The sequence below is a fragment of the Micromys minutus genome, assembly GCF_963924665.1.
Source record: "Micromys minutus genome assembly, chromosome: 9".
NCBI lineage: Eukaryota > Metazoa > Chordata > Mammalia > Rodentia > Muridae > Micromys > Micromys minutus.
In genome coordinates, this window is record NC_137978.1 from 48,192,052 (window position 1) to 48,218,290 (window position 26,239).

The following is a 26,239-nucleotide window of genomic DNA, read 5'->3' on the forward strand; positions in this document are numbered from 1 at the left end:
GGGTGCAACACCTTTATGTCTAGAGGTTCCCAGGAACTCAAGTCCAAGCATCAAAAATGCACTCTGACCTCTTAGAGCTGTGCATTCTGGGATTTGAAGTCTTACGTGCAGCTCCTCTTCACCCTGGGCCAATAGATTTCGGACACAGTCAGCTATGCCCGCCTTCGCTGCTCGCTGGTTCGTTAGAGCTCCTCTCGTAATTAACCAATAGAAGTGCTTGAGTCCTGGTCGCCTGGGAAACCCCGAGACAACAAGATGGCGGCGCCGCGGGACGGCTCGCTGGCCCCGTGGTGAGTCTCAGCTCCGGGCCTTTCTGCCCCTCTAAGTCTTCCGGCAGGCCGCTGCCCTCACCCTGACTGCGAGGGCCGGCGAACTGCATGGTTTGGTTCAGGAGGAATGTGGGGACCCTACTCACCGTGTCCGTGCGTGGAGGCGGAGCAGGCGGCAGGATCCTGGGGCGGGCTTTGGGCGCAGTAGCCTTCAAGGTGCAAGCGCTCCCAGCAAGGGACTAGGAGGACGTCGCGCAGCCATGAACCCTGGTGTGTCGAGTCATAACCGTCTAGGGCAGCACTGAGTTCGGGCCTCAAGATGAAGAGACATAGGACATGTTTGTTACCCTCACCGGAGGCGACAACCGTACCTTTACGGACTTAATAGGTTGTAGTGACATAGGTTTGTATTGTATGTAGGGGCTGAGGCAAGAGGATTGGAGTAGGAAGTCCGTCTAGCTACACTGCGAGTCCCAGGCCAATCAGGGCAATTCAGTGAGACCTTACCTCAAATTTAAAAAAATTAAACAAGGCCAGGAGTGGTGATTCATGCCTTCAATCCCAGCACCCAACACTTGGGAGGCTGGGGCAGGAGGATCGCTGAGTTTGAGGCCAGCCTGGTCTACAGAGTGAGACTCTGTCTCAGAAACAAAAAACAAGCTGAGCCTGGTGGTCTGCAGACCTGTAAACCTACCTACTCAGAAGGCTGAAACAGGAGGATCACATGTTTAAAGTCAGCCTGGACTTTAGAGCCAGTTTAAGGCCATTTGGGGCAGAGACCTTTATATATATATGATTGTTATTTTATACATATGTTTCTGCGTGTATGTATGAGTACCACGTGCATATGTGCATGCCTGGTGTCAAAGGAAGCCAGAAGGCGGCATCACCTTCCCCTGGAACTGGAGTTACAAGAGGGTTCCAAGCTACAATTTTCTGGGAACCAAACCAGGTCCTTCAAGAGCAACAGTTGCTCTTAACCTCTGAGCCATTTTCAAGACTTTATTTCATAAAAAAGAATAAACCTGCAGCTATCACTCAGCACTGTTGTACAGATGTACTTGTGTAAGGCTCAACCTCCAGCACTGAAAATACTCATTAAAAATAAATTTAAGGGGCTGGAGAGATGGCTCAGTGGTTAAGAGCACTGACTGCTCTTCTAGAGGTCCTGAGTTCAAATCCCAGCAACCACATGGTGGCTCACAACCATCTGTAATGGGATCTGATGTCCTCTTCTGGTGTGTCTGAAGACACCTACCGTGTACTCACATAAAATAAATATACATCTTTAAAATAAATAAATTTAAAAGGGCTGAGCATATTGTTCATCTGTAGAGTGCTGGCCTAGCATTTCAGCCCCTACTGACAAAACAGCAACAAATAAAATGTCCGTGGCTCAGGGGAGAAAGAAGGCCCCAGACCGGCATTAGTTAGGTCTTTATCATCAGGGTTCAGAGCTCAGAGGAAGGGCAGAGTAATAGTTCCAAAAAATTTTCCTGAGCAGCATGGGAGAAAAGATCCCTCAGGAGAGACCTGGCAGCATTTGTTCTAAAGGGTTTCTAGCTGAAGGGATGGAGAGAGGATAAAGGAGAAGGTGGTGGGGTCCCATAAAGAAGGGAAGATGGAGGAGGTGACTGTGGGACAGTGTTGACTAGGGGAGCATTTCCCCCCCGTGGTAGTTTTACTGATAACATAATTAACATAGATTATAAATCACCCTTCACTGTATAAATCCTCGCCATTTTTATGCTTCATTTATATGACATGTCCAGAATGGGCAGATCTATTAGTAGCCACCTAGGGTTGGCTGGGAGAAGTAAGGTGGGAACTGGAAGGTAAGTAATTAAGGTATACAGACTTTTTTGTTTGCTTTGTAAGTAGGTCTTCTTGTGTAGCCCTGACTGGCATGGCCCATGCTAACCTTGATCCCAGCCTTGCCCTTGCCGGATCACAGGTGTGCACCATTGCACTTGGCTTTGCAGAGTCTTGGTGAGTCGTGTCATGTCTGTAATCCACGTTCAGAGGCAGGAGGATCTCTGTGACTTTGAGGTCAGCCATGGGTTCTGCAGTGAAATCTTGTCTTAAAATAACTAGGGACTTAGGGTAGTGGTAAAGCACTTGCCTAGCAAACTTGTGGACCTGATTTTGATCTTTAGAATGTATTTTCAAAAACAAGACAGAAGAGGTGTGAAGCTTGGGAGCCAACAGCGGGTCCAGGCTCCTGCCGCCATGTCTGAACGCCAGGATTCCATCCCCAGGATCCACAGGGTGGAAAGAGAAAACTGATTTCTTCAGGGTTATCCTCTGGTTTCCACATGAACTTCATGGTGTCTCTGGGCCCATTTACACAGACATATAAATAAATAGATAAATAAACAAATGTTCAAAACAAAAACCCACACATGGCACAGGCCACCCCAGTGCTGGGGAAATGGAGTCACATGGGTCCCTGGGACTTGCTGCTTGGTTCACAAGCTCCTGGGGGCGAAAATCCAGGTGGTCCTCAGAGCACTGCAGTGCATATGCACCTGCACATAAAAGCCATGTATACACAAATAAATAAACAGGACTGTAATACTGGGGAGACTGAGGCAGGAGGATCACAAACTAGAGGCTATCCTGGACTAGATAGTCTTGTCTCAACAACAAAGCAAACAAAGAGAACATTAAAAAGAACTCTAGCCAGGTGGTGGTAGCAGCAACTCAGGCCTTTAATCCCAGCACTTGGGAGGCAGAGGCAGGTGGTTCAAGACCAACCAGGTCTACAGAGGGAGTTCCAGGACAGCTAGAGGTCCACAGAGAAACTCTGTATCCAAACAAACAAACAAACTGAAAAAAACGTTAATTTTATTTATACTTTGAAATGATGGCGTATATGAAGTATATGGCTGGGTAAAGCTAAGTAAGAAAAAAGTTGATTGTGTGATTCCATTTATGTAACTTTATCAAAGAAAATTCCAGAGCTGAGCAGGAATGGTGGGTCATTTCTCTGCCCTGGTACTCAGAAAGCAGAGGCAGGTGAGATGTCTGCGTTCTAGACCAATCAGGGCTACATGCTAAGACCTTGTTGAAAGAAAAAAACAAACAAATAGAAAACAGAGAGAGAGGGGAAGGGAGGGAGATGGAGGGAGGGAGAGAGAGAGGGGGAAGGAATAAAATTCAAGAGTTAAAACAATGGTGCTGGCCAGCAGGCCCAGCTAATGAAGAGGCAGAGTTGTGACTCAGGCTGCAGCAGGCCGGCCTGTGGGACGAGAAAGGGCTGCTTTTATATGTTGGTGGTTAAACCCTATCTGTTCCTGTTAGCAGATGGCACCGGCCTGTGCACATAGATTACAGAAACAGTTGGTCCCTTTCCAGCATGCTCTGCTGTGGTTGTGTAAATGGTGACTACAGAAGGAAGCCCAGGGAAGGGCACCACAGGGCTTCTCAGAACCATTGTCCTGTGACTCTCTGATAATCTCCAAATAGAAAGCTAAGTTATATCCTAAGAACAAATAGAAGGGAAATTGAGCGGTCAGCTTAGCCAGAGGAAGAGAATATGGGTGAGGAGAGACCATTCTAGAAGGGGAGGCTGCCAACTGACTGAGAGCCCTGTGTTCAAGGCTTAGCTCAGGTGTTTTCGTGGCAGGGATGCTCAGGTGGGTGAGGATAAGTTGAGAGGCAGACAAGGCTAGATCACCCATGGGAATTTTATTTCCCTTCCTCCTCCTCCACCTATTTCCCTTCTTCTTCCACCTCTTCCTCTTATTCTTCTTCCTCCTCCTCTTCCTCCTAGCCCTCCTCCCCTTTTAAAAATGTATTATTATTATTATTATTATTATTATTATTAAGATATGATCTCACTGTGTAGCTCTGGCTGGCTTGGAACAAACATAAATTGTCCTCCCCAGGTGCTGGGATTAAAGTATGCACCACCATGCCCAGTTTTGTTTTTCTGGTTTTTTTTTTTCTTGTTTGTTTGTTTTAATTATCTTTCAGGGGAAAAAGGAGCCCTTAGGGAGGTTTGTTCAGGGCTGTGGCATGTCCCTGTTGCTTGTGAGTATCAGTGAAGGCAGCCACTATGGGAGCTGTCCTATTTAACCACATCCTGAGGGAGCCCAGACCCTCAGAGCAATGCAGGGTTATGGTGAGGATGCTGGATAATGGGGTGAGAGACCTCTGGCCCCTCTGGGGCAAGGGTGGGGTGTGAGTCCCAGACTCCAGGAAGAAGGTGAGGGAGGCTGCCTCCAGGTAGCATGTGGAATGTCAGGCTCAGCATCTCCTTTGCTTCCTATTGAGGTGATAAAGACCCTGCTGAAAGGAACCTGGGGAAGAGTTTATTTCGATGATACTTCCTAGGTCACAGTCCAACATGGAGGGAAGTCAGGTAGGGACTGAAATAGAGACTTTTTATTCCACTCAGGACTTCCCTGTCTAGGAGTGGCTCTGCCCACAGAGGGCTGGGCCCTCTCATCTGTCATCAGTCAAGAACAGGCCACAGCCTCATTTGATGGGATGTTTTCTCTGTTGAGGGGTTCCCTCTTCTCAGATGACTCTAACTCGTGTCATGTTGACAAAAGCTAACCATCTCTAACCATCTCCTCAGGCGAGGCCAGTGCTGCATTTCCAGAGGACTACTTTGAATTTAGCCTGAAATATTCAGACATTCCCCAATGGAGATGCCCTCTCTGGCTCCAGGCCTGTCACATTCTAGTCAGGTTATGGAAGGAACATTGGTAGCTCTTAGGTATAGCTGGCTGTACACATGTCCGTTCTTCATCCAAGAAGTGAGTCAGCATGTTTGAGTGTTAGTCCACCTTCGTGCCTATGACAATGGCCCCACACAGCCACAGTTCGACTTTCAGGAGCTTCCTTTGAGCTGGGCACTGGCGAGTGCTTTAGGACTCTGTCCCCTGCCAAGTCATCTGCCTGGTAGGGGCTGAGACCATCCATGTTTTACATGGGAGGAAATGAGAGACCATGTAAGACACAGAGCATGTCCATTCTGCCTCAGAGATGATGGAGGTGGTACCTGGGTTTTGAAGCCAGGAGGAGATACCTTGGCTGTGTGCTTCCCAGCTCAGTGATGAGTCAGTAATCACACAGCCTTTTGGGTAGTCAGTACCCACACTCTAAGTCTGGAGAAGTTGCAGGTCCTCCACCCCACCAGGCAAGGACTTGCATGTTCAAAACAGAGAGGCAGGCAGCATCTTGGGGGAGTCACTGTGTCAGAAACCTCATTCCACACTGGAGAAGTGAGGAAAAGCTGCAGCTCCCTCCTTGTGACTTGAAGCTCTGGGTCTCTGTCCCCAAGGACTGATTTCCCTCTTTCCCCTCAGGAATCCCTGACAGTGAACCTCAAGACTAAAGCTATGAGCTCACCTCTGGCCTCTCTTAGCAAGACTCGGAAGGTGCCCCTAGAGTCGGAGCCTGTGAATTCTGGGTAAGGAACCAGCTGGCCTCTAGGTCCTTGTGCCCCTGACCTTGTCTCCTCCTTGATCCTTTCCTCACCAGAGGAGAATGACCCCTAGCGTCCTGGGGAAAGCAAAGAGCAGCTAGCGGCTTTCTGTGTCTACCTCTCTTTCTGCCTTTAGTAAACTGGTTTGTTTTGACCAAAGATGGAGGGGGTCTCTCTGTAAGGCATGGCCCTGTATGAGCGACTGACTGCTCCTCATTCAGTTTACCCACCAGTCACCATCCCTGCAAACGTGGATGTCCTGCCAGCCTGGGCCAGACTCTGTGTTGGGCTCTTTTAAGTGGCATTGCCTTAAATCCTGAGGCAGTCCCTGTGCAAGGCCTTTTCTACCTCCTGTTCCCTTGCTGTTTTTCTGAGCACACTTAGAGTCTGACTAAGGCCACGATGATCCAGAGAGGTTAAGCAGCAACCCCAGGGGCCCAAAGTACTTCAGAGAGGAACCAGGGTCAGCTTGTGGGCTTTGGAATCTTGTGGTCTTTCCATACAAAATGGCCCTGCAGCGTCCCCCTATTTTTCTCTGGGAGGAGCTAGGCATTGGACAGTGTGTCCCTTGGCTCACCCTGGCTAAGGATAGATGGGGGTGGGAGTCTTCAGGAGACAGAGGCTTAACCTCTATCTCTAGCTTTGCATGGGGCCTGGAACTTTCCCTTGGTGGCATTCCAAGGGGCTTAATTTTTATTTGTTCCTTCTTCCTGCCTGGGTTCCCAGGAGGCGAGGGATAAGAATCTACGGAGATGGTGAGTATGTGCCCTGTCCTCACGTCCCCTCCCCTTTCACCAGCCTACATCTTACAACAGGGCATGTAGAGAAAGAGCATGCTGAGGTCTTGTGAGACTGGGCATCTGGCCCGCTTCCTGTACTTGAGCTCCCTGCCCCTTGCTCGAGGTCTGGGCCACCTGCTTGCTCCAACCCCTCAGCAGAGAGATCCCCACCATAGAACTCCTCTGCCCAATAGAAGATGGTTTTGGGTCCCTCAGAACTATGGGAAGACCAGAGATGTGGACCTCAGCCTCTGTCTTGTAGCCTTCTCTCCCTGAAGCCCTGGCCTGATTGTGCACCTTGTGGGGCAGTGTATAAGCTGTTTCGTCTTGGCCAGGACCCAGGCCAGAGTGTTCTCTGGGTTGTGGTCCCAGAGCAGTGACCCGGGCGTTCCTGTCTGCAGAAGATGAGGTAAACATGCTGAATGATGGGCAGGACTCAGAAGAGAAGATCTCTGTCCCCTCCTGCTATGGAGGCATCGGTGCCCCTGTGAGTAGGCAAGGTGAGACAGGGCTAAAGGGTTGTGGGTCCCCTGCTCTGTAAACAATAGCTCCTACTCTTCTCGCCTGCTGTGTTTAGACGCTGCCCCACGGCTTGCACTTCCACATCTGTCCAGGACAGGGTTTAACTGAGAGCCACAGGTTGGGGATCTGGCCAAGCCCCAGACCAGGCTTTGGCTAGAAACTCTCCACTTTCCAGCAAGTGTGATGTCAGCAGGTCTGTGATTGAGGCTCAGAGACAGTGATGGGCCTGAAGGGAGAGCTCAGCCTCTGGTCATCTGCTTTCTCATCTGCATGCTCCAAAAAGGGCCGTGTTCCTTAGGAGGCCATTTTCCCTGTCTTCAAAGGGCTGTGTAGAGTTGCTTACGGTAGGATGGGGAGACAGAGGGAGGGTGGGCAGACAGGCACCGGGAGGGATCAGGACAAGTTTGTAATGAGGCAACTAACATCAGGCGTGACATCTTAAGTTACTTTAAGATTCTCCTGCCTCCCTGTCCTCTGATGGAAGAGCAACAGACTGGCGGGCTCTAAGGATTTGGTGAAGTGCTGTTGGTGGGGTTCTTGGCTGTCACACAGGGTATTCAGAGGGGAGGCCTGCATTAGGTAGGGCAGTGGGAGGGAACTGCCAGGAGACCCTGGACTAAACTCACTTCCATCTGACACTGGCCAGACCCGCCCAGCCTAAGTTCTACAATGACTGCCAGGCACAGTGGTGCTCATGCAGCCACCTCCTTCCCTTTTAGGGACTGTGCATCCTCTCTCTGCCACATCTAGCTGGTGTGTCTCCACCAAGGTCTCCAATAGGACCTACCTCTCCTATTTCCCGTCTCTGCCCAGAAGCCCCCTCACCTGCCCCCCCCCTTTCTGAGCAGTTCCATGCTGGCTAGGTTGTTGATGGCTTCCCTTGTTCCCAGGCTCTTTCTCTTACTGTTCTTCTCAGTACCTCCTTTCTTCCCCGATGTTCACCGTGGACATTCCCGCTGCCTGACGCATCTGTCTGTCCATGCAACCCCAGTGACGACAGCTGTGCTGTGTGCTGGCAGGTCCCGAATGTTCCCACTTCAGTGGCTTAAGATGCTTCTGCTCTAAGTCCCTGAGTGAGCATGCCCAGTAGGGAGATGATAAATCTGGGACTTGAAGATGACATCAAGGTGGAGTCAAGGCGTCATCATCTTTCTCCTGAGCTATCCTGGGCTTCCTGTGTGGCTGCAGTTTCTGTTTCCCTGTAGTTAGAGTGTCTATGGTGACAAAGAGGTCTATGGGGGGGGGGTGTATTGTTTATCTCACTTTTTTTTAATTTTTTCCCAAAGGGTGGGGTTGGGACAGATAGGGCTGCCTCTAATTTACTGTGTATCCTGGATGACTTTGAACTCCTGACCCTCCTGTGTTGGGATAAAAGTGGCACATTTCCACCCTCAGCTCTCAAGCTTTTATTCTGAATTTTTTTACTGTACAGAAAGACTGAAGCAGGAGTAGAGTATCTTCCCTTCCTAGCATCTGCCATCTCACCATAGTCCCTCCCTTTTTGCCTGCACAGAGATACTCGCACACAAGGGTATCCTGACAGCCATATCTAACTCCTTTGGTAGCCCTACAAGTCCTAATAATAAGGAGACACATACCGTGTCGTTGCTGCACCTCTGAGCATGAGTAATTCAGTAACCCTCCTAACACCTAGCTCTTGTACATTGCATGCTCCTCAGTAGTTCCAGATATCTCTCAGAATCATTTTCCCCTCATCTGGGACCTGAACGGCAGGGAGGCCTCATGCATCATTGTAGTATTTATGCCTGTTTAGATAATCTCCTCTCTCTCTCTCTCTCTCTTTTAAAGATTTATTTATTTACCATATATGAGTACACTGTGGCACACCAGAAGAGGGCATCAGATCCCATGACAGATGGTTGTGAGTCACCATGTGGTTGCTGGGAATTGAACTCAAGACCTCTAGAAGAGCAGTCAGTGCTCTTAACTGCTGAGCCATCTCTCCAGCCCATCTCCAGTCTCTTAAAACAATGACATTAACTTTTCTCTCTGGGGACAGGATCTCACTATGTAGTCCTGCTTTCCTAGAACCTATGCAGACCAGGCTAGCTCGCAGCTCACAGAGATCCTAGCTTTGTCTCTTGGGTGCTGGGATTGAAGATGTGGGGCACCACGTCCATCTGATAAAGTCCCATCCATCCATGCTGCAGAGTCCAGATGTGCTGAGTGCTTTGCTTTGTGTGTGTTTGTTTCTGTGTGTGTACACAACACTGTGTGTATATGGGTCAAAGAAAACTCATTTTTTTCCTTCCATCATGTGGATCCCTGGGAATCCAGTTTAAGACACCAGGCTTGATGGCAAAGAGACAGCAGAGTAGATAAAAGCACTTGCTATGAATGCAAGAGGCCCTGAGTTCAAGTACCCAGCACCTGTAGAAAAGCCTCTCATGGATGTGTATGCCTATTATCCCACTACTAGAGGTCAGAGACATGTGGGTTGTGGGAGTGTTCTGGACAGCCAGCCTACCCTAAACATCAGTCTTTAGTGCTGTGTTTGCCTAGTATGCATATGGCCTTAGATTTGGTCTCCTCACCCTCAAAAAGGGTTGAGTGGATGTGTACGTGCATGTGTACACACACACACACACCAGCTTCCTGAAGCAGCCCACTGACGTCATGGCCCACTGTGAGGACTGCATGAGCTGCTCTGTGTAGAGTTTCAAGCACCCCTACCACCCACGCATTAGCTGCTGTGTTGGTATTGCTGGTTCTGTTCTCGTGGCTTCCTCCCTCTCTGCTCTTCTCACCTCAGCCTCACCTCCAGGCTGGCACAAGATACTTTGTCCCCTTGTCAGGCCCTGCATTCCATGACTCAGAGCTGATAACCTCCATGGCCAGGAAGCTGCAGGAGCTGGAGAAGCAGTTGAAGGCCCAGAATGACGAGATACTGTCCAAGGTAGGACCCGAGGAGGGGACAGCCAGGGAGCACTGTTTCCTCAAATTAAACTGGCTATTTTGATGTCAAGCCACGACCTGGGAATGATTTTGGTCCCCATGAGCTGAGCAGAGGGCAGAGGCTGATAGAGCATGGGCTGGGTGGAGCTAGCAGGCTGCTGAGCTGTGGGGAGCTAGACACAGGGCCCAAGACATGGCCGTGCCTTTCTCACCTAGTGTGACTGTTGATCGAGATGTCACTTGAGGCTCAGGCTGTGCCTCAGGGGTAGGGACAGCCTCATGCTCACACTTGGGCAAAAGGTGTGCACTGCCCAGTAGAAGGGCTAAAATTTACCTCCTCTTCACCGTCTGGGGCTCTGGGACCCTCCAGGACTTACACTCACCCCGAGTCTCACTGCTTCAGGAGCAGAAGATCCTGGCCCTGGAGGATTTGGTGCAGACCCTCCAGCAGCACCAGAGTAAGAAGCCCTTGTCAGGTGCTCGGTCGGGTCCCTGGTTCACGGGTGCTGGACAGAGACTAATGGGTGTCAAGGCTCCAACAGCATCAGGCAGACTCCTGGTGGGGTCTGGACAGCTGGGACCAGAGAGAGACACACTTCACTTAGTGCCTTATGCACAGACACACTCCAAGGGATGAAGGGACAGATGGCTTTTTTTTTTCACACTTTTAAAAAAGATTTATTTATTTATTTTATGTTATGAGTAGTACACCATAGCTGTTTTCAGACACACCAGAAGAGGGCATCAGATAGATGGTTGTGAGCCACCATGTGGTTGCTGGGAATTGAACTCAAGACCTCTGGAGGTACAGTCGGTGCTCTTAACCACTGAGCCATCTCTCTAGCCCTGGGATGGGTAGCTCTTGACCTTCAGGTGACCTTCAGTTCAGGTGACCTTCTTCCCACCCTATTAGTGTTAGGTCTGTCCCCAGAAGGCCTTAGTGGCAGAGCATCTGCATCCTCCAGTGTGGCAGTAGATTTTCTCACCCACTTCTTCCCCAGGCAGTTCAGCCTTGCAGAGGCAGGAGGAGCTGGAGACTCAGTGCATTCAGCTGCAACGGCAGGTTGGCGAGATGGAGGTGAGAGCCGAGGATGGTGGGACCGATGGCCAGGCTGCTACCCCTGGCCTAGAGCTGCCAGGAAGGATTTGCAGCAGCGCCCCTCAGTATTCTGCAGGCCCCTTGCGTTACTGTGCTCTGGGCATCTGGCACCATGACACATTACTCCCTTTGGGGCTGAAACCCTGAACACGCCCACTCTTGCTTAGTATACTTCCTTATTCTCCACTTGCTCTATTCCCAAGTCCTCACTGAGGGTTTGTGACTGGGCCCGCTCTATACCTGGAGCCTGTCTACGCCCTGCCATGTCACCGTCCTCTGGCTCTCTGACTAAGCTTATTCCAACCTTAGCTAGCCCATGCTGGTCCCTGTGTGGACTGGACCTGCCTCCTTCTGGAGTGGAATTTTCACTCGTGTCCTTGAAGCCTTCCCGACCTGACCAGTGCAGGCTCTTCATTCATCCTCTGCTTCCCACAGTCTCAGCTCTAGTCCCCTGCGGGACTGTAACCTCCACAAGGGGCCCATGGCTCACCCTGGACTTAGTGCTGGGTAGTCTCCTGCCTCAGGCCATGACTTCTTCACTCGGTCACTCGATCACCTCAGTCTCTTTTTTTCTGCTCAGAATTGTGGTCACGCTGGCCCCCAGCAGGGCGCACTCAGCAGTGCCCACTTGGCCTCCTCCTGCAGGTGCCGAGCCAGTCCCTTCAGAGTCCTTTCTGAAATGTCTCTCTTCATGCAGAGATGTTGCCAAAGCTCCAGCTCGCTCACTGCAGGCCTAGTCACATCTAGGGCTGTGAATTACAGCTGCAGAGCTGCCTCACCTTCCTGCTGGGAATGTGGCAGTGGCAGAGGGCACAGCCTCAGAATCAAGGACACCCCTGGCTCAAGCACGTGCCCTTCACATGTTTATTGATTTGTTAATTTTTTTGTTTTTTGTTTTTCAGAGACAGAGTTACTCTGTGTAGCCCTGGCTGTCCTGGAACACCTCTATAGACCAGGCTGGCCTCGAATTCAGAGTTCATAGATCAGCCTCCCTCTACTTCCCAAGCACTGGGCTGGCTGATTTGTTAATTGAACAAACGTACAGTATCTACCCTGGTAGACACTGCACCATTAAGCTTGTGTCATCTGGACAAAATGTCATAGCCCCCACATGCGTGAGGCTGACTGTCCACAGAAGCAGAGAGTCACATGTGACTAGACAAGGAAATAATCAGGAGTCCATTGCAAGCCGAGCTGGGTGGGGGTGGCAGACTTGGGATAATGTCTGCTGAAGTCACGAGAAGGGCAGGGAGAAAGAGAGGCCAGACGGGCCTTACTATTGGCTCTGTTTGGAGGGAGTCCTTGTGTATGTGGGAGTGGAGAAGAGTCCTAAAAGAGAGCGTGGTTGCAGCTGGGTGAGGAAAGAGAAATGGCACAGACACATACACATGCACACACACATGAGCGTGCACAGACACACACATGCACACACACACACACACACACACACACTTACTCTCACACACACACACATGCACACACACATGAGCGTGCACAGACACACACGCACACACACACACACACACACACACACACACACACACACACACACTTACTCTCGCATGTGTATTGTTGGCAGGGAGGCAACCAGCTCTGCACTGGAAGAGGTACAGACACAACGGTGTCAGGGTTTCACACAGCAGGCAGCTGGTGTTGGTGGCTGTGCCACAGACAGGGCAGTGGGCTGTGGAGCAGAGTATCTGGCAAAGGGAAGAAAGTGGTCACAGAAACAGAATACTCTAACCAGGTGTGGTGACACATGCCTTTAATCCTAGCACTTGGGAGGCAGACGCAGGTGAATCCCTGTAAGTTCGAGGCCACCCTAGAACAAAGCAAGTTCTAGGACAGCTACAGAAACCCTGTCTTGAAAAAACAAACAAAAACAACAACAACAACAAAAAAGAAAACAAAAAAACAGTATAGAGGGAAGATGACTCTGGGCTGGGAAAAAGGCTCTGTCAGTAATGTGTTTGCTTTGCTCTGTCCCTAAAATCTATGTAAAACAAAAACAAAAGCCAGGTATGGTTTCATGGATTGATCATCCCAGAGCTGGGGAAACAGTGGCGTAGATCTCTAGAGCTTACTGGGCAGCTTTGTATCCAGGCAAGGCCCAGGCCTTTGACTGAAAAACAAGATGGAGAATGACATCGGCCTGTCCTCTGGTCCCTCATACAAGTGCACATGTGCATGTGTACCTGCACACAACTGGGATCACAGACACATGAACACACAAAGCCTAGAATGGCAGAAAGAAGGGGGAGGCTCACTCCTGTAGAGCAGGTGTCTGCTTCTTCGTCACGGTTAGACCAGACCCACACAGTCCTCCTTGCTGAGGTGGCCAGCTCTGGCGTTCTGGAGTAATGCGCTGTGATAGGTACTGGCCTGCGGGGTCTTACTGAGCACAGGGAGACGAGTAAAGAAAGCGGAACCTGCTCTTCTAGAAGTCAAGGGCTTTGGGGTCACAGGCAGGACGTGCGCAGAGCCTCCAGCACATTTTTTGTTCAGGCCACCCTGTGCTGACCAGGTGACGGTTTTCAGGAAACTGCAAGTAGTGCAGCACCACCCCTCCCTCTTCTGCCTGACAGCGCTTCCTCAGTGACTATGGCCTCCAGTGGGTGGGCGAGCCCATGGACCAGGAGAACTCAGAGGACAAGATAGTGTCTGAAAATGATGAGCGAGACTGGATGAAGGCCAAGAAGTTCTGGAAGCCAGGTAGAGCATCTGCCCTGACCCTGTCCCCCAGCTTCCTGGTGGCCCATTGTTTCAAGCCCTAGCATCCCAACATTAGGGTGAGATGGAGGGTGCTGAGTTACCCAACACCTTGTCAGGAAAAGAAAAGCCACAGTCTCCCTCCCTGGTCTCACTTTAGTCTCTGTCTGCTCATGTAAGAGCCACAGAGTTACTAGACATTTGATGCTCTCACCTCCTCCCAGACAGAGTTTCCCTGTGTAGTCCTGGCTGTAGAACTCACTATGTAGACCAGGCTAGCCTCGAACTCAGAGAGATCTGCCTGACTCACTCCCACTGCCCAAGGCCACACTGTCTTTAAGCAAACAAGACCAAACCAAACTTCACCTGACTTGGTGAGACACACCTTTAATCCCAGCACTTGGTAGTCTGGGTCAGGAAGATTGAGAGTTCAAGGCCAGCCTGGCTACTTAAAGAGATTGTGTCTAATTCAGGGAGGGAGGGGAAGGGAGGGGCTCTGGGAAGAGTAAAAGTGAAAGCCGCCTTCTGGTTTCCAGGCCTCAACCACCTCCCTGTCCCGCCAGGTTTGTGTGAGCCAGGGTGTGGGATCTGCTCTGACAGGCTCTGAATTTAATGGTTTGTCATCATCCTTTGTATTGATTTTGTTTTGTTTGTTCTTTCCAGACAAAGTTTCTCTGTGTAGCCCTGGCTGTCCTGGAACTTGCTCTGTAGACCAGGCTGGCCTCAACTCAGAGATCATCCTGCCTCTGCCTCCTTTTTCCCATTGTTAACCACTGGTATTCCTAGGGACCCAGCCCACCTCGTCCTTAGATCTGGGCCGTAGACCTGCTTCTGAAGGGCTTATTGTCTTTGGGGTGGAGCAGATCTATCTCTAGGGTCCGGAATCTAACTCAGATACTCTCATTTCTCCTCCACCCCTTGTTCCAGATTGCTTTGTGGCTTGAGAAAGTCACTTCCCATCCCTGAGTCTCAGGTTTATCAACAAAATGGTGCATGATTACCTTCAGGGTTACCAGGAAGAAATGAGTCAAATACAAAGCCCCTTGCATGTCCTGCTCCTGTTCCCAGGCTCTGAGGGAAGAGCATCTTGGCAGCCCCCACCCCCCAGGGGAGTCTAAGAGGACAATAGCAGAAGGCTCTTTCTGCATAAAGACCCAGGTTCTAGGGCTCAGGCTGTGGCTCAGTGGGTAGTGTGTTTACCCATAGTGTATAAAGCCCGTGTTAGGACGGGCATGGTGGTCCACACATGCAATCTCAACACCCAGCAGGTAAGGACAGGAAGATCAGATGGTTCTGAGCTGTGGAGCAGTTTGAGGACACCCTGGGCTACAAGAGACTGTATGTCAACAAAACAAAACGTGGGGACAGAGAGATGACTCAGGGTTAAGTGCTTGCTGCTCTTCCAGTGGTCCTGCCTTCAGTTCCCAGCACCCACATTAGATGGCTCACAACCACCTATGGCTCCAGCACCAGGGATCCAAATACCCTCTTAAACCCTGTTACAAGCATTGTCCTACCTTGTATTTGGGCCTAGGCTTCATCCCTCTCTCCCTAAATTGAGACAGGACTTCACTATGTAGCTCTGGCTGTCCTGGAACTCTGTCGTGGAACTTGCTTTGTAGACCAGGCTAGCCTCGAGCTCTTGCCTTTGCCTCCTAGTGCTAGGATTAAAGCCATGTACCATAACTGTCTTTACCGCTTTCAAAGAGTTTTGAGAAAACAGCCTTGGCCTGGGCCAGAAGGTGCGCCATTTTATAGCAAACTAAAGTGGAGTGTCTGAGCTGAACAGAGGGGCTGAGAGCCCACTGGGAGATGGCCCCAGTCATTGGATAGAAGATGAGGTAGGTGTGCTGCTACGGAGGACAAGAGGCAGGAGCGATTTGGGAAGTGGGGTCCTTGGCCTTTGTGAGCGATGGAGGGGAGAGGAGGAGTCTGAGAGGCCCTTGCTGTGAGAAGGTGCTGGGAGTGGCCTCAGGCTGTGGGAAGTAACCACAGTAATCCAGGGCTTTGCCCCCAGAGCCCAGCACACTAGGCCCTCACACTCTGGAGAGCAGCCTTCCTTCTGGTGGAAGGTTTTTCTGCTTCCTTTAGGAAAGGGTCAGGCTACACGGCTGAACATACCTGCTACGTGTCCCAAGTACTTCCTCCAACAACCCTCCCAGACAGCATCCTGCGTTTGTTGTGTTGGCACAGCTCCAGGTATGGCTCTGGAGCCATGGTGGAGACCACCGCTGCCTTCCACCTTGGAGCTCCTGGACCACAGAGCCCTCTGCACTTTTCTCTTGCTTTTGCTTTTCAGTGTGGGAGGGGCCTTAAGTTCTTCCTGCCAGGTGAGGAAATGTTTTCCATGTCTAGCTTTTCTCCTTAGAATTCCTCGTTGTCTCAGGGTCTCTGTCTGTCCCTGGGTCCTCTGCTACCAGCTTTAGCTTCTTGCTAGCTTGTGTCTGGGCGTCTGTCACTTCCTACAACCACCAGTGGGCAGGCGAACCAGAGCATCAGTAGCCAAAGTGGGTAATTAGAATGTTTTAGATCCAGAACTTTTGCTTTAGGAAGGATTGATAGTTTCTCCATGAAGGGGGCCAGTAAAGGGGAGCCTGGAAAGAGGGTGGTCTGCAGCTGGGCCCCCAGCATATCACCAGGATACAAACATTCACGGTCCTGCTCTGGATACAACACACAGCAGGTTTTGGGCCTGGGGGACGAGAACAGTGGGCTTGGTGCTTGTCTCTCTCCTGTCTTTCCTCCAATTCCCACTCTTCTTCCAAACTGCCTCACTAGGTCCCTCCCTCCACCCCTAGTCTCTGTCCCAACTCCCAAGCCCCCGGAGCTTCTCACATTCCTTGGTCAAGAGGCCACACTGGCAGCCTCCTAGGCCTTGGGTAGGCTTGCTTCTCCTGAACTCACTTTTGTCTTGACATTGCGCCCGCAGCAGGTCCCCGCAGACACCTGGGCTGCCCTGCCGCTGTGCCAGTGTCTTGGGAAGGGCAGTGCTGGAGTGAGGGGTCTAAAGGCTCAGGCTCGGTGTTCTGGGGACAGCTAGCAGGCTCTGAACTCACTGTCTCTTCACTGGTGACACCCAAGAGCACTCAACACAGTGCTTAGCACAAGGAAGGCTATGGTGCCTGGGTATCTGGGACTGTCACTCCTCTAGATAAGCCCCAAGCTCAACTGCAGAGGTCAGGGTAAGAGCTGCAGGCATCAGGACAAACCTGCTCTGGTTGAGGGTGTGCTCGGGAACCACCCAGTCTCAGAGCTTCTCTCTGCTTGGGCTCCACTGAGGCTCAGAGAGCATGCATGCAGGGAAGTGGCCAGAGTAGGCCTGGGTTGCGGAGTCGTGGTAACAGAAGCTGTTTCCTGGTGCAAGAGGCTGAGAGGTGGGCTATCTCCATCTAGCCCCAAAGCCTGCAGGGGTGCCAACAGTGGCCGGGCCTGCGCCTGCTGTGTGCCCTGCCGTGTGCTGTGCCGTACACACAGGACCTCTTCGCATCTACCATTGTTTCCCATCCTGACTAGGGTATGAGGCTGAGAGGGGGCAGACTTTCAGAGCCTAACAACCACACTGCTTCTGACCTACTGGCAGGTAGCTGGGTCAGCACATGCTTCTGGGGGCACCCCCCTGAGCCAGGTTAGGGTTCAATGCTCTAATCTGTGTTTGAGAAGTGCCCAGAGTACTTGAAAGGCAAATGATAACATCCAAAATGACAAGAATGTGGGCCAAGGGCCAAGGGAATGGGCTCAGGGGCAAAAGAGCCAGGAAGGGGTGCCAAGGGTTCCTGGTAGGGTTCAAGATAGGGCATGGTGTAGCCTGAGGCCCGAGCAGACAACAGCAGCCACCCTCAGGAGCTTGGGGGATGTTCGAATCCTCCTTTTACACAAGAGGAAGTTAAGCTTGCTTCAGCCTGCTTAGCTCACAAGCAGCAGCCCTGGCTGTATGGCCTTGGAGGGCCAAGAAAGAGCCAAGGGGGGAGAGGTCAGGCCAGCGCTTGGGAGGGGGAGGCAGGAAGGTGAAGAGTTCAAAGTCACCTTCAGCTTCCTAGAGTATGGGCTACGTAAGACCCTGTCTTAAAAACAGAACTCCTAAAGTTACATGAAGTCTCAAAGGTCTTCCCTCGCACTGTGACCCTTCCTAGAAAGGGGTCCTAGGTAGCTGTGTCCCAAGGGCCATCACTGAGAAGCTGTCACCTACACAGAGAGCTGAATGAGTCATGTAGACCCTGCAAGGCTTACGTGACCTGGAGCATGATACCTCACAAGGCCTCTAAGGGTCATTAAGTCAGGTCCACTGACATGATCTTGAGGCCAGATCAGGGTTCTTACCTGCCCATCCCACAAAAGAGACATGTCTCTCCATTGGCTCGAGCTAACTAACACAAGGCTTGCTTTTCAGCCTATGCTGTCTTGGGTGGGAATTCCCACGACAGTTTTCTCCAAATGAAGGCTTCCTTTGAACACTGTTTGGCAAGTGTTCACTGACTTAAAACTTTGCCCTGGGCTGGCCATACCAGGCTCACCCTGCCCTACTTCCTGAACGCTTCCCCATGGAGCTGTGCTTCCTTCTCCCTGGGTGCCCAGCCTCTCCCTCCTGTCCTCTGACCTAATGGCAGCCCAGCCCACCCTACCTATTCTGTCCTTTGCTGGCCAGGGATAAGTTTCCTTTGCTTTTCTAGGCAGAAAGCAGACCAGTTCCCACTTTCCTTCACACCCTGTCTCTCCCTGCTGTCTTCTTCCACATCTCTTTTATGGAAATGCTCTGCCGCTGTCCGTAGCCCCATGTCCCCGAGACCAGTATTCTGAGGCAAACTTTTGCCATCAGCATTTCTAAGTACCATCTCAGGGACTCCAGTCTGTCCCCTTCCCCATTGCCCACCCCGTGTCTATCCCTGAACCTTGGCTCTGAGGTTGCTTGTTTTGGATAGCAGCCTCTGGTCCATTCTGTGGCAGGCCTCACTCTCCTGAGCTGGGGGAAGAGGTACAGGCTGGCCTTATAGAACACACTCTCTGGACTTATATTTACGTTTCTCAATTTGTTCTTTGTATTGTAAAGAAAACCCACGCCAGGATCATTGTGGGGTAGGAGGTGCAATGCAGCTGATAGACTTCCTGCTTCACATCCATGAAGCCACAGGTTCCGTTCCCAGCGTCCTATAGTCTGGGCTGTTGGTCACACAACAAGCCCCGAGGCAGGAGGGGCAGGCATAGCCCTTCAGATAGTAGCCAGAGTCAAGGAGAAAGGAGGAAGAAGGGAAGGCTCAAGGAGGGCCTGCAGCTCTGCAGCTGCAGAGACAACAGGAAACAGCCCCTGGCACCAGTACTTCCACTTGGGGAGAGCAGTTGGATCCCCAGTGCCCTGACCTACATCCTGTCCTGGAAAACACCTCCCGGGAAGCTCACAGCCGTTTGTGTGCTGGATGCTGTTCATACTCTAGGGCCATTCAAAGGAGCCCACCCAGCACCCCATCCCGTCTGCCTGCCACCCTTCTTTTGTGGCCCCTTCCTGCGTGTCCTGGTCTCCTTGTCTGTACCCCTAGAACTGTGCAGGGCCATGTATGCAGTGGTTTCCAGAGGAGTCCAGAACCTTGGCAGATGCTCAAGAGCCTGTTGACCATCTGGTCAGCAGCTAGCACCACACCCTAACAGCCATCTGTCCCACCGTGCCCTCTCTCTGATGAGACAGCTGTGTTCTAAGTTCTCCAACCTGCCAGGTGGCCTGGTATTCGTCACCTTTCCTTTTCTAATACTGTTTCCTCATGAATAAAGTGGAGATTAGACAGTTCTGCCTCTCAGCCTTGGGGTTGGCCTGAGGACCATTTGTACAAGGTGGAACTGATGAACTCAGACAGTTCAGGCTGTTCCAAGTTAGCCCTCATGTGGCCACTTCCTTGGCGCCTTATAGCCACTCAGAACATTGTGGTAAGGCCAGAGAGAAGTGCAGAAGCTGGGATTTGAACCATGAAAGCTTTATCTAGAGCTGGGAGCTTTGCCAGCCCAGTGTCCAACAGGGCTAGTATCAAACTTTACTTTTGCTCTTAATACTGAGCATTGCTAAGAAGCCAGTGAACTCTCTCTGGCCTCAGTTTCCATCTGTGAAAACTGTAATGGAATGTAACTCTCACAATGTAGGATCGGTCATAGGCAGAAGACATGGAACTGTGCACATTAAGCCTCTGACCCAAAGTAAGTGTCCTGCTAGGTGTGGTGACATGCATGTAACCTCAGCACTTGGAAGGTGGAGGTAGGATCAGGAGTTCAAGGTCCTCCTCACCTCCATCAGTTCTAGCAAGGTGGATCAGGGCTGGAATAAAAAGTTCAAAGTAAATATCCAATAGCTGCTACTGAGACCTCTGCTCAGTGTGGAGGGCCCCCAGAAGCCAGAGCTGCCAGGGCGCACAGCAGCCATAGAGGCTCACGGACATCTATTCCTTTTACTAGGGGATTCTTTTGTGCCCCCCGAGGTGGACTTTGACAGACTGCTGGCCAGTCTGCAGGATCTGAGTGAGCTGGTGGTGGAGGGAGAGGCCCAGGTGACCCCAGTGCCTGGTGGGGCTCAGTTCCGTACCCTAGAGCCCATCCCGCTGAAGCTCTACCGGAATGGCATCATGATGTTTGATGGGCCCTTCCAGCCCTTCTACGATCCGTCCACGCAGGTAGGATGGAGCTCTGGGCCCATGCCTGCTCACCCCTGCTTGGACGTGGCGGGGTGTTACTGTGAGAGTTTGCCCTCCACAGAGCATACAGGTCCTACCCCTCCAATCTTGGAGCTCCCAGTATTTTCAGAATATGATGCTTATGTTGCCAGCCAGTCAGGTAGCAGGCTTGGCATAGCATGGCTACAGAGGCCTCATGTTCACTCCCCTGCAGCGCTGCCTCCGGGACATACTGGATGGCTTCTTTCCCTCAGAGCTACAGCGGCTGTATCCTGATGGAGTCCCCTTTAAGGTAACCAGCACGCCTCAATCCCTGTGCAGCATTGGAGAGAATGGGGACAATAACTTCCTCAGGGATCAGCCTTCCTAAGAGGGAGCCATCCACTCAAGGGACCCACCCATTCAGGATGCCCTGCAGGAGGGGGAGCTGGGACCAGAGTGAGGAGGCTGTCATGGCCACAGTAGCCATGATGCTCCTCCAAGCTGAGCAGCCGACAGTGCCCTCTGCTGGCACCTTGAAGGTACAGCATTGCCAACAGCACCACATTCTGCCCACCCTTCCCAGCATTCAGGGCACCTTAGCCTGGGACAAGTGGGGAATCTGCAGTGCACAGTGGGCCCAGTCTCCCCTAGAAGTTTCTGAAAGCGCGTGGTTGGGGTAGAAGGCAGGGCATGAGTTGCAAATGCTGAAAAGGGGTAGAGTTGGTTGAGCTGCAGGGACAGATGATGAGCCCATCTGTTGCCGGGGCTGAGTGGGATGAAGGTTGTCCTCATGGGGAGCAGGAAGCAGCAGGCTCCAGGGGCGGGTTATCTCCACAGCGAGGGTGTGTGCCATCATGGTGCACAAGATAGCGTGAGTCATGACGGGGGTGTTGAGGTGGCTGTGTCTTTGAAGACAGTCTTGGAGCCATGTCTTCACAGACACGCAGGAATGTAGTCTGAGCTGCAGACTAGACCAGAGCAGCTCTACCCTTTCCTGACATTCATACCCACGATGGAGTGGGGAGGGGGGCTTCAGTACTGTGGCTTCAGCTACTATGAGTAAGAGGGTGCTTGCATAAATAGGGCCTGAGGTGATAGAATATGAACTAGGGTGCTCTTGTATTAGACCATCCCTTGGCTTGTTCTTGAGGCCCCTGGGCAAGCAGGAGCGGGGTGAGGTTTCAGGGCTGAAGAGTTGGGCTCCTCGCTTCTGTGGTCCTTTGCTCTCTGTCAGGTGAGCGACCTGCGAAATCAGGTCTACCCAGAGGACGGGCTGGGCCCGTTCCCAGGCGAGGGTCGTGTGGTGGGCCGGCAGAAAATGCGCAAGTTCACAGACAGGGTGGAGGAGACTTCAGGTAAGCTGGGCCCCAAGGTTGGCTGGGGCTGTGCAGAGCTCCAGGTGACCTCTGCCAGCACTTACAGTCCCTCCTGGACCAAGGTTCCCAATGTCCTCCCGCAGGCTCCACAATGACTGCAGAGAAATTTCTGAACAGGCTTCCCAAGTGTGTGATCCGACAAGGCGAGGTGATTGACATCCGGGGCCCCATCAGGGACACCTTGCAGGTGAGGCCAGCCCTAACTACCCAGCAGCCTTCTGCAGGGGACTTTTATTATCAGCCCTGGCTCAGCCTGCAGTCTCTTGCCAGGAGGCAAGGAGACCCTCAGACTATCATGTCTCTGTGGAGCTGGTGAGGATTCTATGCCCCGCCCCCCATATGGCAGCTGGGTTGGTGGCTACAGCTGAGGGGGTGAGGGTATGGGCCCAAGGCCCAGGTCACATTCTTGAGGACTTGGCTTAGGTGCCCCTTGCTAATTGTCCTGCAAGCCTCTCAGATGCTCAGAGTTCATTATCTTCTGTCTTTACTTCCTTTCTCCACCCAAAAAAGGAGATGCCAAGCCTCATGCCTCCCGACACCGGTCTCTTTTGCTTTGTTGCCTTTGTCCAGCTTGGCTGCCCCCCCAGCTCCTCCCTGCAGCCCCCCACCCATGCCTACCTGATTTCTGCCCCTGCTAGCCATGTGCCCCAGCAGCCTTGTCTGCTGCCACTGTCCTGGCATCGAAGGTCCATTTTGTGTCACTTTCCCTTTCTATCCGACTTTTCCTTCCTGCCTGCCTGATTTGGTTCCTTGCTTCAGGAGCTGTCAGCCGCTGTCAGTTTCCCAACCCTGTCCCTCCTCTCATTTCCTGTGGGTCAGGGTTATTGTGCTGTAGGGATTCCTTGCTCCTGTTCCATTTCAGATGGCTGCAGGTGAAGTTAGGTCCCCAAGTCTAGTCACCATCTGAGTGGGCTTGTTTCCCACACTGGACTCAAGAATGACAATGTTGCCTTCCAGAGTCTCCTTTCCTTTCCATTTCTGAGACCCCAGTTGACACACACCTCAGCTCACTGGTCCCATCCATCCCTGAGGGTGGAGGACATGATTTAGGTGGGACCTAGGCTCCAGCCACTCCCCATGGCTGCCTTCCAGAACTGCTGCCCAATGCCTGTCCGGATCCAAGAGGTCATAGTGGAGACACCCGCCTTGGCCTCTGAGCGGCAGAGGTGAGGGCAGGGCAGAGGTGAGGGCAGGGTGGAGAGGAGAGGACCAGGGAGCTGAGGAGCACTGAGGGCCTTTGGCTCTGCAGAAACCAGGAGTCACCTGACATGCCGGTACCCCCGCTCTCCATGCTGCGCATCAAGTCCGAGAACGGGGAGCAGGCCTTCCTGTTGATGATGCGGCCGGAGGACACCATCGGTGATGTGCGGAACCTCTTAGCACAGGCCAGGTGGGTATAGGCAGGGCTGGGGGCTGCAGGGAGTTCCTGGTGCCGTGGCCTGGCCTCATGTACTCTGATGGACACCCAGGGATATGGATCCAGCTGCCTTTGATATCTTGAGCACCTTCCCACCCACGGTCTACCAGGATGATGCAGTGACTCTGCAGGCCGCAGGCCTGGTTCCCAATGCAACGCTGCTCTTACGGACTCGAAGAGTCCTGCTGTCGAATCCCAGCTTTGGTACTGGCTCTGGCCCAGGCTCACTGCCATGAATAAAGTGCCGCCCCTGACATCATGAGCTCCATAAGGCTCTCTAGAGAGGGGGAGGCTGGGGTATGGAGGGGGTGGTACAGACACTCAGGCCTGTAACTGGAGCCCTAGCCGGCAAAGCCACCGACTCTCTGTCCCCTGGGTTCCTGTTCTCCAAGTTGTACTAAGTGGATCCAATGGAGGGAGTGGCCAGCCCTAGCTGGGTTGACATTCTGTCTCAGCTGGGACAGGGGGCCTCAATGGGGGCAAGGCCTCTGAAGATAGCCAGATGCTTGTAAATCCACAAGCTCATGTGGATACTTCTCCATAGTGTGTACAAAAGCACTGCCACAACTATCCCCGTGCACGAAATCTAATACAACTGCTGCCCGTGCCCCCATCACTGACCTACACTGACTGAATCAGCTCCAACACAGGAGGCAGCCCTGGGGCAGATGGACGCAGAACCAGCATGGGAAATTGAGGGTGACTCAGCCACCATGTCCAGAAACGTCATGTCCATTGTGGTCATGCGCTGTCAGACACGGCCATGTGCTCCACACACACGGAGAGGCAGCCAGCATCACTACCGCCCAAGCACCACCAAAGCCACCTGCCTCTGCCAGGCAGGGAACGGGACACCACAGCCAGACAGCACCAGTGGAATGGGCATTTAATTGTCCCTAGGATGCTCCTAGGAAGGGATGCGGGGCCTTTGGCAGAGCCCTGGCTGATGGAAGCACCAGAAGTGCTCATCAGGCAGTGCCAGGCGGAGAGGTGGCCCCATGGTCTGGCTAGGGACGGCCATCGTCGGGGCTTAAGACAATCTTTGAGACCAGTTGTTGAATAAGGAATGTTGCCTCTGAAGGAAGAGAGGAGGCTACAGAAAAGGCCTGGGTTTGCAGGGAGGGACTCCAAGGTCAGATTAGGAATGACAAGGAGTTGGTTACAAGGCCTGGCGAAGAGCTGGGTAGGGACTGTGGCCGTCCTGACTCAGGCCAGCTTCAGGAACTCTTGCAGTGTGTTCTGTTCCACGGCCTCCACGAAGAGTTCATAGTCCTGAGGGAGGGAGGTAGTCCCCTGAGTCAAGATGCAGGGGACCCTAGCTGTTTGCCCAGGTCTGACCCTGGCTGCAGTCCTCCAACACCCCCCAGAACCCAAACCCCATACCCCACAGTAGTTGTTCCCGTTGACAATCTGAGGTGGGGTAGCTTTGGGGTTGCCAGCCAAGGCTCGCATCTCATCTCGAAGGGCGTTGTCCTGGGAGATGTCCACTAGCTCGTATTGGATCCTCTTCCCATCTAGGATGCGGGTCACCTCACTCTGCTGGGACTTGATCTAGGGGCGGAGGATTGACAGGGTTGGCAGGCAAGCTGATGGGTTTATGGGAGGAACTCTGGGTGTGAGCGACAGCTTCTGTCCTGCCCACTCTACCGGGAGGTTCTCGCTACTAAAGGATGAGAAGGGTCTAAGGATAGACAGGTAAACTGCATGAGTTCCAGAAAAAGAAGACGCTCAAGTTCTGGGCATGACAAGGACACTAGACTCGGCGAGGGGCAGGCCCCACAAGACAAATATCCTCCTCCACAGCCTTACAGTGGAGAGGAAGCGGGGATTAAGGCGGTCGGGGGATGGGGCGGGATGGTGCAAGAGAATGGATGGCTCTACAATGGGGGGATGAGCGTGGGCAGCTCATGCTGGGGATACCGAGGGACCCTTGGTAGAGGGGTTCAGGCCGGGCCGAGCCCCTGGACTAGACCTGGGAGGCCATACCCCGCACCTCACTGCCTCCATCGTGGGGGCGGCTCCCGGGCACCAGTCGGAACACAGAGAGACGGCCCACCCTCTCCGGGCGCCAGCCCAGGCATACACTTACTTCACGAGAGCCGGTGACCGACGTGCTGTAGACTCGCAGGCCACTCATGCTGCAGGCAGGGGACACAGACCAACTGAGGGACGGTGGAAGCGGCAGCTGCACGGCTAGGAACTACGCTGCCGCTGCCGCCGCGCTAGGGAGCGGTTTCCTTCCTGCTCCGCCCGCGTGTCACTGCTCTCGGGACCAATGAGCTGCGTAGGCGGGCAAGGCGGGGCCTGCACGACACCGCCCTGCTCCGTGGCCTCTGCAGCTGCTTGGTTCCCCCCACCTCCCCTTCAACCCTTACTGGGCTGGGGACAGACTAAAAGGCACAAAAAGCTAAGAGCTTTCCCCAGTTTACCGGGCTTTGTACATTCAGTGGCTAAAGCAGTGCCAGCCTCGTCTCCAGGAGGTCTCTTAATAGTACAGCTCAGCAAGGAACTTTGGAAGGCGGGTTAATTCTCAAGTGTAGGCAGCAAGGGCCGGGGGTAGTGTGGTGGGGCGCTGGAGACTGAGAAGGGGCAGCCAGGACATTTTCTCTAAAGCACCTCTCTACTCAAAACAGGCTCAGACAAGCTGTGGGGTGGTGGCTGTAAGGAGGGGATGAGGGAGCGGCACACACCCTTCAGGTGCCAGATGGAGGAAGTAAGCTGCAGGCCAGCTCGCTAGTGTGTGGAGTCGGGACTTAGCCTGGTTTCTACTGGCCTTTGGTAGAGAGCTATTTTGGGGGTGATCACAGCTTAACTCTACCTTTATGTTACAAATGACACCCCATAGCTTTGAATATTAATTATTCTGCTAATGAGGTGGAAGAGGGTCCAGCACCCAGTCCAATTGTGGATCAAACCTTTAGGCTCACTATCGCCCCCTCAAGAGCAGACCTGGGGCTACATATATAATGGCCAACACAATTCTGCTGCCGGCTGAAGCAAACTGCCTATCGGCTTCTGGAGAAGTCACTTCCTCAAAGCCACAGAAACCCAGAAGCTGCTGACCTCTGAGGTCTGCAACTTTGTAGTGA

At 52.6% G+C, this 26,239-nt stretch overlaps 2 protein-coding genes across 2 annotated transcripts; one reads left to right on the forward strand and one right to left on the reverse strand.

Annotated features, from left to right (window-relative positions):
- Nucleotides 1-265: 265 nt before the first annotated feature.
- On the forward strand, nucleotides 266-23,386 carry UBXN11 (UBX domain protein 11; the record flags this gene model as incomplete). The annotated part of the gene is made up of 15 exons (XM_080921341.1): nucleotides 266-290; nucleotides 5,588-5,691; nucleotides 6,433-6,461; nucleotides 6,887-6,985; nucleotides 9,824-9,924; nucleotides 10,327-10,381; nucleotides 10,925-11,001; nucleotides 13,608-13,734; nucleotides 20,161-20,375; nucleotides 20,590-20,667; nucleotides 21,592-21,712; nucleotides 21,817-21,920; nucleotides 22,826-22,899; nucleotides 22,983-23,123; nucleotides 23,203-23,386. Exons 2-15 carry the CDS (start codon nucleotides 5,621-5,623, stop codon nucleotides 23,384-23,386), a joined length of 1,476 nt encoding a protein of 491 aa, XP_080777467.1. The 5' UTR covers nucleotides 266-290; nucleotides 5,588-5,620.
- Nucleotides 23,387-24,020: 634 nt separating this feature from the next.
- Nucleotides 24,021-25,373, reverse strand: SH3BGRL3 (SH3 domain binding glutamate rich protein like 3). The gene is made up of 3 exons (XM_080921037.1): nucleotides 25,240-25,373; nucleotides 24,534-24,701; nucleotides 24,021-24,422 (listed from the first exon to the last, which is right to left on the reverse strand). The coding sequence occupies exons 1-3, from the start codon at nucleotides 25,285-25,287 to the stop codon at nucleotides 24,357-24,359; spliced, it is 282 nt and encodes a 93-aa protein (XP_080777163.1). The 5' UTR covers nucleotides 25,288-25,373; the 3' UTR covers nucleotides 24,021-24,356.
- Nucleotides 25,374-26,239: the final 866 nt, after the last annotated feature.

What these genes read in the sequence shown, in the direction of transcription:
- SH3BGRL3 (XM_080921037.1), bottom strand. Translation starts at nt 25,287, where the DNA reads ATGAGTGGCCTGCGAGTCTACAGCACGTCGGTCACCGGCTCTCGTGAA. An exon ending in CGGTCACCGGCTCTCGTGAA is followed by an intron (nt 24,702 to 25,239) that starts GTAAGTGTATGC and finishes CTCCGCCCCTAG; the next exon opens with ATCAAGTCCCAGCAGAGTGA. An exon ending in ACGGGAACAACTACTGTGGG is followed by an intron (nt 24,423 to 24,533) that starts GTATGGGGTTTG and finishes TCCCTCCCTCAG; the next exon opens with GACTATGAACTCTTCGTGGA.